Source organism: Mya arenaria, chromosome 8, assembly GCF_026914265.1.
Source record: "Mya arenaria isolate MELC-2E11 chromosome 8, ASM2691426v1".
In the NCBI taxonomy this organism is placed as follows: domain Eukaryota; kingdom Metazoa; phylum Mollusca; class Bivalvia; order Myida; family Myidae; genus Mya; species Mya arenaria.
The window spans coordinates 46,714,849-46,729,922 of record NC_069129.1 but is presented as its reverse complement, the minus strand read 5'-3'; the positions used below and the strand labels follow the sequence as shown (position 1 = coordinate 46,729,922).

General features: G+C 35.1%; 1 protein-coding gene across 1 annotated transcript in view; it reads right to left on the bottom strand.

The window, feature by feature from the left end:
• Positions 1 to 7,548: 7,548 nt before the first annotated feature.
• LOC128244931 (uncharacterized) overlaps positions 7,549 to 15,074 on the bottom strand; it is a 34,844-nt gene continuing 27,318 nt past the window's right edge. Inside the window, exons 10-12 of the mRNA XM_052963087.1 lie at positions 14,768 to 14,946; positions 13,210 to 13,261; positions 7,549 to 10,805 (exon numbers count right to left, since the gene is read on the bottom strand). Coding sequence (XP_052819047.1) covers positions 13,224 to 13,261; positions 14,768 to 14,946 — 217 coding nt within the window. The 3' untranslated portion in view covers positions 7,549 to 10,805; positions 13,210 to 13,223. The remainder of the gene's footprint in view (positions 10,806 to 13,209; positions 13,262 to 14,767; positions 14,947 to 15,074) is intronic.

Below are 15,074 nucleotides of genomic sequence, written 5' to 3'. Positions count from 1 at the left end.
TTCCATACTATTTGAATACCAAAATACGGTGAAATCCTATTGCGGTCGTGCATTCTTCTAGGGCAGACTTCCAAATTTAAGTAACTTGCAGTTATAGACAAAATCATACATCATTAGATGTTATACTACACACATGTTAAAAAGTAAGCCCGGATATGAATTGAACACTTTTGGTACATAATGATGTACAAATGTAACGAACGAACGAACGAAATTTTATTCAAAAGAAGGCATCCGGCCCATAATACATGTTACAATGCAAATTAAATATAACAAAATACATATATGTAGCTCAATAAGAGTTGTGTTTCTTAACAAACTTAAGTATTATGGATAGCTAACGTGATTTTATGAACATAAAGAGCAATGGATTTAATATGGGAAACATTTCCGATGCCATCAGATTATAGAAACGACCAATGTCACTATTTCCAAGATAGCAAGAAAACAAATAATTTTCGCGGATGTCATTAAATCTTGAACACATAGACAATACATAATTTTCATCTGTTCATCTTTCATATGTCTTTACCCAATAAACAATAAGTACAAAAGCGATCATCTCTATCAATACTAAAAAATCGACCAATTTCAATATGGAGTTTATGACTAGAGGTTCTAAATCTAGGCAAAAGGTAAACTGATGTAAAGGGATCTTTAAACATTCAATAATGACTTTTTTAAAAACAAACGTGAGGAATTATTTACATCGTCATGCCATGTTTGTCTACAACAATCAACAATTCTTGTATTAAAATGATACATAAATATATGTGTATCTCCAACATACTGGGCAATCCAAGCATAGCCAAATTCCGTATGTAAACCGTATTTGATATAAGTTGCCCATGTACGCCTACCTAAACTATCGAGATTTTTATTATAATATACGAATTTCTAGTTAATATATCTTCAGGCATTTGTAATAGTTTGCACCAATCTTTTACACATTTTGAAGCATAAACAGTGAGCAAGTGGCAATTTACTGCATTCACCTATTTAAAACAACAAGAAGAAGTAGATCGCTCGATCTTGTTTAAATGCTGTTTAGAACAACAGTATTTCCATATAATTTATTACGAAAAGTCAAGCAGTGGTGCTAATGACCCCTGTAGCTAGCGATGAACAGCTTACGTACATTTGGTGGAGAATACCAAACAAATGTACAAACACATAAGACCCTTTTTCCTTAGAATGTTATTGAAAAGTCCAGGAGCGGTGCTAATGGCCACAGTAGCGAGATATATTAAAACAACTTGTGTACATTTGGTTGATAATAACAGAACAATACTAAATGTATTGTGTATGTATGAAATAGCTGAGCTTTGTTCGTGCTGTGTGGTCGCACACAATTATTGTATTGTTTGTGTTGCCATGTCCCCCAGACCTTTGCGGTGTACACTTCTTTTTTAACCAACGTAAAACGTTAGTCGAAATGTTGCGTTGCATGAGCAGGTCGTGCGCAGGCTGTAAGTTGCGACGATAAAATATATATGATCGTTATATAATCGACAATATTAATTATTAGAGTAAATAGACATTACGGATTTATACTTCTATATTATGTTTTAAGTTGATACGTGACGAATGTAATGTTTCAATGTTTGCACATTTAAAGATTGTGTAGAAGGACTCATCCTGGCAAAACAGTTGTATACCTAGGGCCCATTTTGTTGCAAAAGGGAGAAAGGCAAAAACCCGCCGCATGGCATCGAAAAATATGCGCCATGTGGCGAGACGAGTATGCTAGCCGTTTTGAACATTACAGCCATGCCATGTGGTGGGTTTTCGCAGAAAAAAAAAGGCTTAAGTAACAGCCAGTCCATTAGCGATGCTATTGACCGTAGTAGCAAGAGATGGACGACTTGCGTACATTTGGTGGAGAATTACCAACCAATATTAAATGTCCACATTCAAGCCATTTTCAAACCGCGATTCATGAGGCGCATTTTCGCCCCGTCATGTGGCGGGTTTGCATTTTCGACGCAAAATAGGCTAAAACACGAAACGGTACAAATTTATCAGCCACCAAAGTAGGCTTTGCACAAAAGTTGGTAAGGTAAAACTTGTCATTGTTTGAGTTAATAAATTGATAGTGCGGCCCTGCTTTAGTATAATTTGTACGTATATATACGGTATAACCGTGTGGCCGATAATTTGAGCCCAGGTGCATTATGCAATAGATGAAATCTGGACTTTTAAGTTAAATACTTACCACGTTCCTGCTGGCAATCGAACCTATAAATAGATATCCTGTTGTTTAACATTTGAAAACAACACATTTCCGTTTAACATATTTATAGTAAAAATACAAGTATTTACGGTCTGTGCTTAAAATTTTGCGGAAATGGTGAATGATTTCATTCGCATTATGGTGAAATGAGTTTTGGTTATTTTTACATGAATATCATTTCTCGGAAAATACACACAATACATTTCATTGATGTTTGTAATTGAATTGCTATGGTAACTTTTAAATGAAACCAAAGCACGATGGGGAATCATTGGAGCCACAACATTTTGTTATGCGTTGTAAATGGTTGAAGGCGTCTTTCGTTGTGGTGTCCATTTATAGTTGATAATGGACAAACTGTGAGTATGGTCTTTTTCGTTTTTTGTTTTGTTCTCTCTTTTTTCCTCACAGTTTATATGTGTAACAAAATAAAAAATAAAATAAAAAAAAAACGAGAAAAAAATTACACTGCCTTGTTTTAAATGTTAATGTTCTGAACAGAAGTTAAAACCCGACTGTCTAGAAGTTGCATGGCTTGCTATAGTTGACAACGGGTAAAACAAGAGGTCCACAAGAGTATATATATATGCTAGAAGATACTGGCATGGCTTGTTTCGTCATTTTCTATCCACAGCATGTACATATACTATAGGTAAGTCATGCATGGATGGATCTCGCTGGTTTTCAAAAGGAACCGTGATTAAGTCAATATTTATAACTATACTATATACGTTTAGTAAACATCGAATAATAAGTGGAGGCTTTGTTAATTGTGTTCACAAGCTCAATCAGTATAGCCATTTTGACAATTTCAAGGGCCATAATCCAATCATGTATAAGCGGATATGGCTGGTTTTCGAAAGGAACTGAGGTCAACCTTTAAGTTCTGTCTAAGTTTGGTAAGGATTGGATAAGAAATGGTGGCTCTAATGTGTTCACAAAATCAATTATAGCCATTTTGACAATTTTAAATGGCCATAATCCATCCATGCACGGTCGGATCTGGCTGGTTTTCAAAAGGAACCGTGATTATATATACTCTTTATTTCCACTGTTCAGTTATTATACATATAAAGTTATTGACATGTTAAATGTAAAGAATAATGAAATATAAATATGTGAATAAACAAAAATAGAATGGTGTGTGTATCTAACTACTGCATAATTGTAGTTAACTTTGGATAATAAATAGTGGCTCTATTGTGTTCACAATCTTTATTAAATAGCAATTTTGAGAATTTCAGGGACCATAATCCAGTCATACATGGGCGGATCTGGCTGGTTTTCGAATGGAAAAGAGGTCTCATTAATACAATCATGAAAAGATTTATCATTATGTGGAGTTTGAACTATTCCCTCACATATGTGTACGTTTTTATTGACAAAAGGATTTCTTGGTACACATTTTAGGCCTTTATTGGCTATTCTTGGTGCACTAGGCTCGACTTTGCGATGTGAGGTAGAATGTAAGTCAGCAACATCTTCACATATTTTATGCTTCCATAAGCATTTAATAAACCAGGGAAGCCAACGCAAATGTGTAAAAAATGAGGAAAGCAGTGCAAAGTAAAATTATCCCTATCCCATTATATTAAAAAAAATCAACTTTTGGATAGATCAATTAAAAGGCTACAATTTGAATTTTGAAGTTTTGTGGCCAAAAAGGGGAAATCAGCTGAAAAGAGGAAAATTGGCATCCATGTAAACCTGTAAGTTTTCATTGTCATAATTCAAACCATGACAATAGAAAAATTATCAGTTCTTCACAGCTGCATGAATATAATTGACCCCGATGTTAACAATTCGCCAGGATCTATTTCTCATACATGATTTAAAGTTCAAACTATGTTTATATTCACATAAACTCTCCACGCCATTTTTATATTTATGGGAATTAAATATTGAATAAGCCTTGCATTCTTGATATTAATTAAAAAAAATCCACATGGATTCCACATGTTACCCCCAATACCAAGGGAGACAAGGGTTCTCCCAATATTCTTCCATTTTTTTAACTTAAAAAAAAACACATTGCATCAATGAATAAATTTGTCTTTTTTGTGACGTATCCAGCAGACATTGACCATCCCTTTGACTATCCATCCCTTATATCCAATTATCCATCCCTTATGATTATTCCTTTTGACTATCCATCCCATATAATAATCCATCCCTTATGGCTATCCATCCCTTATGACTATCCATCCTTTATGACAAGGGATGACTATCCATCTCTTATGACTATCCATCCCTTATAATAATCCACCCCTTATGGCTATCCATCCATTATGACTATCCATCCTTTATGACTATCCATCCTTTATGACAAGGGATGACTAACCATCCCTTATGACTATCCATCCCTTATGGCTATCCATCCCTTATGGCTATCCATCCCTTATAATAATCCATCCCTTATGACTATCAATCTCTTATGACTATCCATCCCTTATAATAATCCATCCCTTATGGCTATCCATCCCTTATGACTATCCATCCCTTATGACAAGGGATGACTATCCATCCCTTATGACTATCCATCCCTTATGACTATCCATCCCTTATGACTATCCATCCCTTATGAATATCCCTTATGATTATTCCTTATGAAATAGAAAAATTATCAGTTCTTCACAGCTGCATGAATATAATTGACCCCGATGTTAACAATTCGCCAGGATCTATTTCTCATACATGATTTAAAGTTCAAACTATGTTTATATTCACATAAACTCTCCACGCCATTTTTATATTTATGGGAATTAAATATTGAATAAGCCTTGCATTCTTGATATTAATTAAAAAAATCCACATGGATTCCACGTGTTACCCCCAATACCAAGGGAGACTAGTGTTCTCCCAATATTCTTCCATTTTTTTTTAACTTAAAAAAACAACAAATTGCATCAATGAATAAATTTGTCTTTTTGTGATGTATCCAGCAGACATTGACCATCCCTTTGACTATCCATCCCTTATATCCAATTATCCATCCCTTATGATTATTCCTTATGACTATCCATCCCATATAATAATCCATCCCTTATGGCTATCCATCCCTTATGACTATCCATCCTTTATGACAAGGGATGACTATCCATCTCTTATGACTATCCATCCCTTATAATAATCCATCCCTTATGGCTATCCATCCATTATGACTATCCATCCTTTATGACAAGGGATGACTATCCATCCCTTATGACTATCCATCCCTTATGGCTATCCATCCCTTATGGCTATCCATCCCTTATGGCTATCCATCCCTTATGACTATCAATCTCTTATGACTATCCATCCCTTATAATAATCCATCCCTTATGGCTATCCATCCCTTATGACAATGGATGACTATCCATCCCTTATGAATATCCCTTATGATTATTCCTTATGAAATAGAAAAATTATCAGTTCTTCACAGCTGCATGAATATAATTGACCCCGATGTTAACAATTCGCCAGGATCTATTTCTCATACATGATTTAAATTTCAAACTATGTTTATATTCACATAAACTCTCCACGCCATTTTTATATTTATGGGAATTAAATATTGAATAAGCTTTGCATTCTTGATATTAATTAAAAAAATCCACATGGATTCCACATGTTACCCCCAATACCAAGGGAGACAAGGGTTCTCCCAATATTCTTCCATTTTTTTTTAACTTAAAAAACAACAAATTGCATCAATGAATAAATTTGTCTTTTTTGTGATGTATCCAGCAGACATTGACCATCCCTTTGACTATCCATCCCTTATATCCAATTATCCATCCCTTATGATTATTCCTTATGACTATCCATCCCATATAATAATTCATCCCTTATGGCTATCCATCCCTTATGACTATCCATCCTTTATGACAAGGGATGACTATCCATCTCTTATGACTATCCATCCCTTATAATAATCCATCCCTTATGGCTATCCATCCATTATGACAATCCATCCTTTATGACAAGGGATGACTATCCATCCCTTATGACTATCCATCCCTTATGGCTATCCATCCCTTATAATAATCCATCCCTTATGACTATCAATCTCTTATGACTATCCATCCCTTATAATAATCCATCCCTTATGGCTATCCATCCCTTATGACTATCCATCCCTTTTGACAAGGGATGACTATCCATCCCTTATGAATATCCCTTATGATTATTCCTTTTGACTATCAATCCCTTATGACTATCCATCCCTTATGATTATTCCGTATGACTATTCATCCCGTATGACTATCAATCCCTTATGACTATCCATCCCTTATGATTATCCCTTATGGCTATCATTCCCTTTTGATTATCCATCCCTTATGACAAGGGATGACTATCCATCCCTTATGAATATCAATCCCTTGTGACTATCTATCCCTTATGACTATCCATCCTTTATGATTATTCCTTATGATTATATATCCCTTATGACTATCAATCCCTTGTGACTATCTATCCCTTATGACTATCCATCCCTTATGATTATTTCTTAAGACTATCCATCCCTTATGACTATCCATTGCTTATGACTATCTATCCCTTATGGCTATCCATCCCTTGTGGCTATCCAACCCTTATGATTATTCCTTATGACTATCAATCCCTTATGGCTATCCATCCCTTATGACTATCTATCCCTTATGACTATCCATCCCTTATGGCTATCCATCCCTTATGACTATCCGTCCCTTATGGCTATCCATCCCTTATGACTATCCATCCCTTATGACTACAATCCATCCCTTATGACTTTCCATCCCTTATGACTATCCATCCCTTATGACTACTATCCATCCCTTATGACTACTATCCATCCCTTATGATCATCCACCCCTTATGACTATCCATCCCTTATGACTACTATCCATCCCTTATGACTACTTTCCATCCCTTATGACTATCCATCCCTTATGACTTGACTATCCATCCCTTATGACTATCCATCCCTTATAACTTTCCATCCCTTATGACTATCCATCCCTTATGGCTATCCATCCCTTATGACTATCCATCCCTTATGACTATCCATCCCTTATGATTATCCACCCCTTGTAGCTATCCATCCCCTAGGACTATCCGTCCCTTATAACTTTCCATCCCTTATGACTATCCGTCCCTTATGGCTATCCATCCCTTATGATGACTATCCATCCCTTATGACTATCCATCCCTTATGATTATCCATTGTGACCAATCAGAAAAGGCCAATCAAAGCGGTACATTTGTTCATATAAATTCTTTACAATTCTGTACTGTTTTCTTGTCAGTGGATTTTACATTTACAGCAAAACAACAAAAACAACAACTCAATAAAATGTATCTTACAAGTATTTATTATTAGGATTGCTGCTCTTTTTTTTTTAAAAGCAATCATAATACATAAAAAGAATCAATCTTTGTAATCTTACACCAAAACAACTCAACAAAGATATTGTAAGTGTTTTCAAGGTTTACTACTAATATAGTAGCATTTTTATTTAAAAAAAATATAGCACACAAAAGTAATACTTTTAAACATAACAAAAGAAAAGTAATTAATATCATTATTTAAATGAGAATGAACTCTTTGAAATTTCATTCAAATATAATAAATGTATTTTTTTTAATTACAGATTCACTTTATAATATACAGTCAAACCCTGTAGGCTTGAACTCCCAAGGACCAGCGAATATACCTCGAGCTTCGGAAAATCCGAGCCAAGCGGGAATACTTAACGTTCAGCATAATGAACTCGGTCCTGAACATTCACTTCGAGTCACTGAGAAATTCGCCCCAAGCAAGTTCGAGTCAATGGGGTTTGACTGTACGATCAAGAGCTGTCACAGACACATGACAAATGTCCTCAATTTGGTCTTGTTAGAGTAATAGCCATTTGTATAATATGATAGATGGTTGTAACTGATGTATGAATCTCAAGTTGTATGACTTTTTTCAATTGAAACTCATTCCATGATAAAGTTACAGCTGAGACACAACATATTACTATAAAACTCAGATTCCAATGACCTTGACCTTACTGCGACCTTGACCTTTAAGGTAAGACCACGAATGCTATGCCTGACACATTTTCCCTTACAAGTCTGTCAAGTCTGACCAATATCTGAATGAAATTGAGTAAGTTATAGTTGAGAAAATAATATTATAGCTCATTTGACCTTTAAGTGTGACATTGACCTTTGTGGTGTTAGTATGAGCAATACACCTTCCCATGCTTGTGTACAATTCTGTAAAGGTTTTATGGCTGGGACATGACATAATGGACTGATAAACAGATAAACAGTGCAATAAATACTGTATGCCACCCTTCGGGACATAAAAACTAAGGCATATACAAAATCCAATCATACAACCATGGCTTCGAATACTAAACCTTTTACACAAAAAAAAGATTACCAGACTATTCTGTAAACTCCTTGAATTTATTTCATTAATTTAGAAAGAGAAAAGGTGCAATAGTTACAATAATAGAATAACTTACTCACCTTTATATATCCAGGCACCATCCTTTGATATCATCTTACATATTAAAGGGGCTGACACCAGATGGCCCTATAATCGGCAAATACATTATTTCCACAAAACAAGCCTAGAATTGTCAATACAAGCTAGTATGAGGCCGAATAAACTTCATTTTACATTATTAAAATAATATTTTGTCGCTGTCTCAGCGTAGTTTACGCGTTAAAAAATAGCGCATAATGGTTTCCCAGTTTATAGTTTTAAGCATGTGAAAGGCACGTGATAATTATAAATATATATACTGACACAATTTTTAAATTATCTAGGATTAACATAGTAGACAAACCAAGTAAATTTCGTATTTGAAAAAAACCGCAAAAACTGCAATGATACAAGGGATATGTCAGTAAGTAAGATTTGATGTGTTGTACACAACAGTATCAATTTTATGTTAAGTTTTTGACAATTTTCTTTTTTTTTCTTGCAACTGTATCATCTGGTGTCAAGTCCCTTTAAGAACAAATTTAAATGAGAGGAGTTGTGAACAGAGCATGGAACTGATAACCAAGCAAACTCTTAATTCTGAATAATGATTCTAGCTGCAGAAAAACGCTTCACCGACCTGCCACACTATTTTTTTGTTATTGAAATACCTGCTTATATTGGTATTATATATTTTTTGACAATATTGTTAAATCTGTTGTTATAGAGTGTCTGTGGGAGGTGCATTATTACTATTATTATTGAAATACCTGCTTATTTGGTAGTATATACGTAGTTTGACAATCTTGTTAAATCTGTCAATGTGTGTTAGGTTCCATCAAATGCAATTCAATAGTCTAACACACATTTTTATCAAGACAATAGATTGATTAGTTTGGCGTAGACTTACAATGTAATATTAGCTCATTGATTATGTTGTTTGAGGTATTTTTCATCCAGGAGAAAGGGATGTTTGATAATTGTGTTTCAAATATATCTTGCTAAACGTTTCCGATGTACGAAATAAGCAAGCAATTTCATCGCCACATTGGCAGTAATGTTAAATTTTGATACCTTGCGAGCACATATAATTTTGGTATCATTTAAAGCTGCACTCTCACAGATTTACCGAAAATCTGCGATTCGATGTTTTGTCAGTAGTCCTATATCACTGTGTCTTTTTTGCACTTCTGCATAAATTGGCTTATTCTAAGACAAAGTAAAACAGTTGTCAAAATGTTTCATCTGTGAGAGTGCAGCTTTAAAAGGGTATTGCTTGCAGATAACCAATAAATGAAATAGATGACCTAAATGTGTACAAGCCCAAGTTATTGCAGTTTGTATTTTTGTTTACTTTTTCAAGTGATTTGACACGACATAATTTATTTTGCAAGCTTTCAAGGTCAAAACAGCTAGATTATAAAGATTTTCCTCCCATATAATACTTACTTTTCCTTTACCTACACATAAAACTATTTTAAAGCTGCACTCTCACAGATTGACCATTTTGACTTATTTGACACTTTTTTGTCTTTGGATAAACCATTTTTTGCGTGAATGTCTGAAGCTGAACATCAGGTAATATAAGACTGATGACAAAAGTATAGGTAAAACTTCATATTTAGGATTTAAAATTAATGTTTTATAGCTGAAATCATTACTGACACTTTAAGAATAAGGATTTTTTTGGCATAAAACATCATTTTTTTTCAACGTAAATAAAAAAACTGTGATCTCATATTTTGTCAGTAGCCTTTAATAACCTGTGTTCAGACATTCATATTATGAGGACAAAAAAATAAAATTCAAATTATTCCAAGACAAAATATAAAAAGGTTGTCAAATCAGCATATCTTTGAGAGTGCAACTTTAAATAATACCAAAATACTTTAGGGTCATGGGACATTTAAATTTCACATAATTATAAACCAATTTTCATGGTCAATTGACACCAGTTTTACATGTCTGAAATCTACATCTGTTCTCAATTTTGTTATTGTTTAGTATGACTTGGTGTAAGCACAAATTTCCTTATTATTAGAGTAAAAACATGTATGTATTTGGTGATAAATGGAAAAACGGTTCTGATGTTTTCCATCTGGCAAACTTGATATTCGTCTAGATGGCTGCCTGAAAAACATAAACAAAACATCAATCATGATTTATATACAAATAAAGGCTTAAAAACATTAGTCTTTTAAAGGGACTCACTCATGTTAATGGATAAAAAAGTTTTGTTTATGGTAATCTAATACACTAATGTTATCATAACTTATAACTAATGTTGTGATTATTTTACTCTTTGATACCGAAATTGCAGACAAAATACCATTACAGTATTAAAAAAATCCTGGTTTTAGTGGGGAGCGAACCAAGGACTATACAGGCAAGAAAAAAAGTAGAAAACTGATAACAAAACCACTCACCCACGAGGACTCTTACATAAACTGAGGGAGAATTAAACCTTTAGGTCTTTTGTTGAAAAGCGTTACTAACGCTATTCAAAATGGTGGACTTTAAAGACAATATCTGAGCATATATCAACATTTATTAAAGGGTTCAAGCCATCAGTATCATAGTTTTAACAATCCTTATGATTTACCACTATGTTTATTTCGTCATAAAAAAGAGTGCATTTACCAAAACATGAGCGAGATGAAACCACAGACAGACCGATAAAACCACACACAGAGAGATGAAACCACAGACAGATTGAAGGACATACGGATGAAACCACAGACAGAGAGATGAAAGCTGAGTCTGATGAAACCACAGAAAGACGGATTAAAAGACATACTGAAAACAAAGAACAACAGACAGACAGATGGAAACCCAATCTGATGAAACCATAAACAAAGAGATGAAACCACAGACATAAAGATGAAAGCACAGTTTGATGAAACCATAGTCAGAGAGATGGAACCACAGACAAACAGATGAAAGCACAGAGTGACGAAACCATAGTCAGAGAGATGGAACCACAGACAAACAGATGAAAGCACAGAGTGATGAAACCATAGGCAGAGAGATGGAACCACAGACAGACAGATTGAAAGACATCCTGATGAAAGCACAGACAAACAGATGAAAGCACAGACTGATGAAAGCACAGACAGACAGATGAAACCACAGACAAACAGATGAAAGCAGAAACTGATGAAAGCACAGACAGACAGATGAAACCACAGACTGATGAAACAACAGACAGACACATACAGGACAGACAGATCAGACAACAAACAGCCAGATGAAAGTCAAGATTAATGAAACCAAAGACAGATACATGAATAGACAGAATGATAAAACCAAACAGAGACAGACGAAAGTACAGACTAATAGATACAGCCACAAAGACAGATGATCTCACAGACAGACAGATGAAAAGACAAACTGATGAACTCGCAGACAGACAGAATGAAGGACAGACCAATGAATCCAAACAGAGACAGACAAAAGTATACGCAGATAGATACAACAAAAGACAGACAGATGATCCCACAGACAGACAGATGAAAGGACAGACTGATGAACTCGCAGACAGACAGATGAAAGGACAGACTGTTGAGACCACAGACAGACAGATGAAAAGACAGACTGTCGAGACCACAGACAGACAGATGAAAGGACAGACTGGTGAACTTGCAGACAGACAGATGAAAGGACAGATTGTCGAGACCACAGACAGACAAATGAAAGGACAAACTGATGAACTCAAAGATAGAGAGATGAAAGGACAGACTGTCAAGACCACAGACAGACAGATGAAAGGACAGACTGGTGAGATCACAAACAGAAAGATGAAAGGACAGATTGTCGAGACCACAGACAGACAGATGAAAGGACAGACTGTCCAGACCACAGACGATAGATGAAAGGATGAACTCGCAGACAGACAGACGAATGGACAGACTGTCGAGACCACAGACAGACAGATGAAAGGACAGACTGGTGAACTCGCAGACAGACAGATGAAAGGACAGATTGTCGAGACCACAGACAGACAGATGAAAGGACAAACTGATGAACTCGAAGATAGAGAGATGAAAGGACAGACTGTCGAGACCACAGACAGACAGATGAAAGGACAGACTTGTGAGATCACAAACAGAAAGATGAAAGGACAGATTGTCAAGACTACAGACAGACAGATGAAAGGACAGACTGGTGAGATCACAGACAGACAGATGAAAGGACAGACATTCGAGACCAGACAGACAGGTGAAAGGACAAAACGATGAACTCGAAGACAGACAGATGAAAGGACAGACTGCCAAAACTACAGACAGACAGATGAAAGGACAAACTGATGAAACCACAGACAGACAGATGAAGGACAGACTGGTGAGACCACAGACAGAGAGATGAAAGGCAAGGTTAATGAAATCACAGACAGACAGAAGAAAGGACAAACTGATAAACTCGCAGACAATCAGATAGGCAGGCAGGCAAAGTTCTCAAGCATACTATTCTTTGTGAAATATTGTTTAATATTACAAATAAAACTACCTACAACTATACACATACAAACTGTTACCTTTTCCATAGTTATTATTGGAGATATGGAACAATTTTTAACATCTGTTTATCTGAAATAAATATTGTTCATAAATAAAGGAAATTTTCATATTTATACAAGGCAAACAGATATATCTAGTAATTATATTTGCTATAGATGTATTCCGATAAGACATGGAAAATCACCTTTATTTTGATATCTAAATACAATCTTTATAGAACAGAATAAAACAACCATATTAAATATTATTTGACCTTGATGTCTTGATGAATTACCCATATTATAACAAATCTGGGATAAACAAAATATTCTTTTGAAGTTTTGTTTTGTTGCAGATAATCACTGAGCCTAGTAGTTGAGAACTTTCAGTAATCTCATTACATTTTATTTAGTACTTTTTAAAAACGCAATTATTTATCATACAACATCACAGATACAAAATTTTACACAAAATTTAAACAAAATCTATGTCAGTAATTTTATAGGGGGTATTTTTAATCAGCCAATTTGCTAGATATAGATTAAAAAACAAATGCACTTGGACTGAATATTGTTTTTTCTTTAACAAAGAATGTAATTACAGAGTGGGGTCTTAAACAGATATTATTAGGGTTAGAAGTTAAGGGGTTAGTAGGTGACCCGATATTGGATAAACAGGGCGCAGGAAACCATATCAGTGAGAGCGAAAGTTAAACCCTGTATATCCTATATTGGGATAACCTACTAACCCCGTAACATGTATATCACATCCAAAACCTGTTAACATTGATCAATTTAATCAAAATGTTTCATTTATTCATTGGAATCAGAAAATAGTCGCAATTTTCGTAAATATAATTTAATGATCCATTATGGAAAAATATGGGGTCTCGCAGTGACCACTCCTTGACCAGTGGTGTTGCGTCATTCATGTTGGAGGCATGGTATAGTTTCATATTAATTATGGTCATGTGATGTAGGGATATGAGTCACATACACCACAAAATAATATCATTTTTCATCCATGCCCTAATACAGTGTGTGTACACCACGGGATAAATTAGGTCACAAAGGCAACATCTTGCTTCGAATACCTAATCACTTAAAACAAAGATTTTTTTCTTCTTCACCATTTCAAATGAAACAAAGTGCAGTCTATGCCGCTTAAAGAGCCCCGCCTTCGTTTTATTATCGGAGTTTTGATTAGTTTCCACAAACACATCGACAAACCTGTTTCCAAAATAATGTTTTGACAATACTTCATCAGGCGACGGATTTGTGAAAAGGTTTGTCTTAAAGTGTTTTAAAAACTAAACTCTCAATCAAACGCTACTAAAAGACCGAAGGCAGGGCTATGTAAGCGGCACAGACTGCGCCATGTTTCAACTCATATGATAAATAAATGGAAAGTTAATTTTGCTGAAAGTCTTCGAGCCTCGAGGCAAAATTTTGCCATCTGAAGTAGCATTGATGACGTAATTTATCACGTGGTATATATATACACTGTAATACGTGACCGTATTTGACAGCTTGGTAAAAAAGAAAAAAAAGAAAGACTTGAACATAATGATAATTTTCATCAACAAAGAAAAATTACCAGCATCATCTTCGATAATTATGACATCATCAGTGTGTTGACTGGTTATTGTTTTCAGTGAGATGTAGGCTGGTAACCGGCTGCCTCGAGAGAGTGGACCAGTCTCAGTGGTACGGTCTGCTGCTGCTTTCTCATAATTGCCCCCGTCATTTTTCTCCTTCTTCACCTTTTTGAATAATCTTAAATGAAGTAAAGTGAGCGCTTGTTTATAGTATGCATGTGGTTTTAGCTGAAGAGTTATGTAAGGGTGCTGCATCCTGTCCTTTTTCTGTGCACCCCATCTGTTTTCAGTAGCATTTTTCTGCCC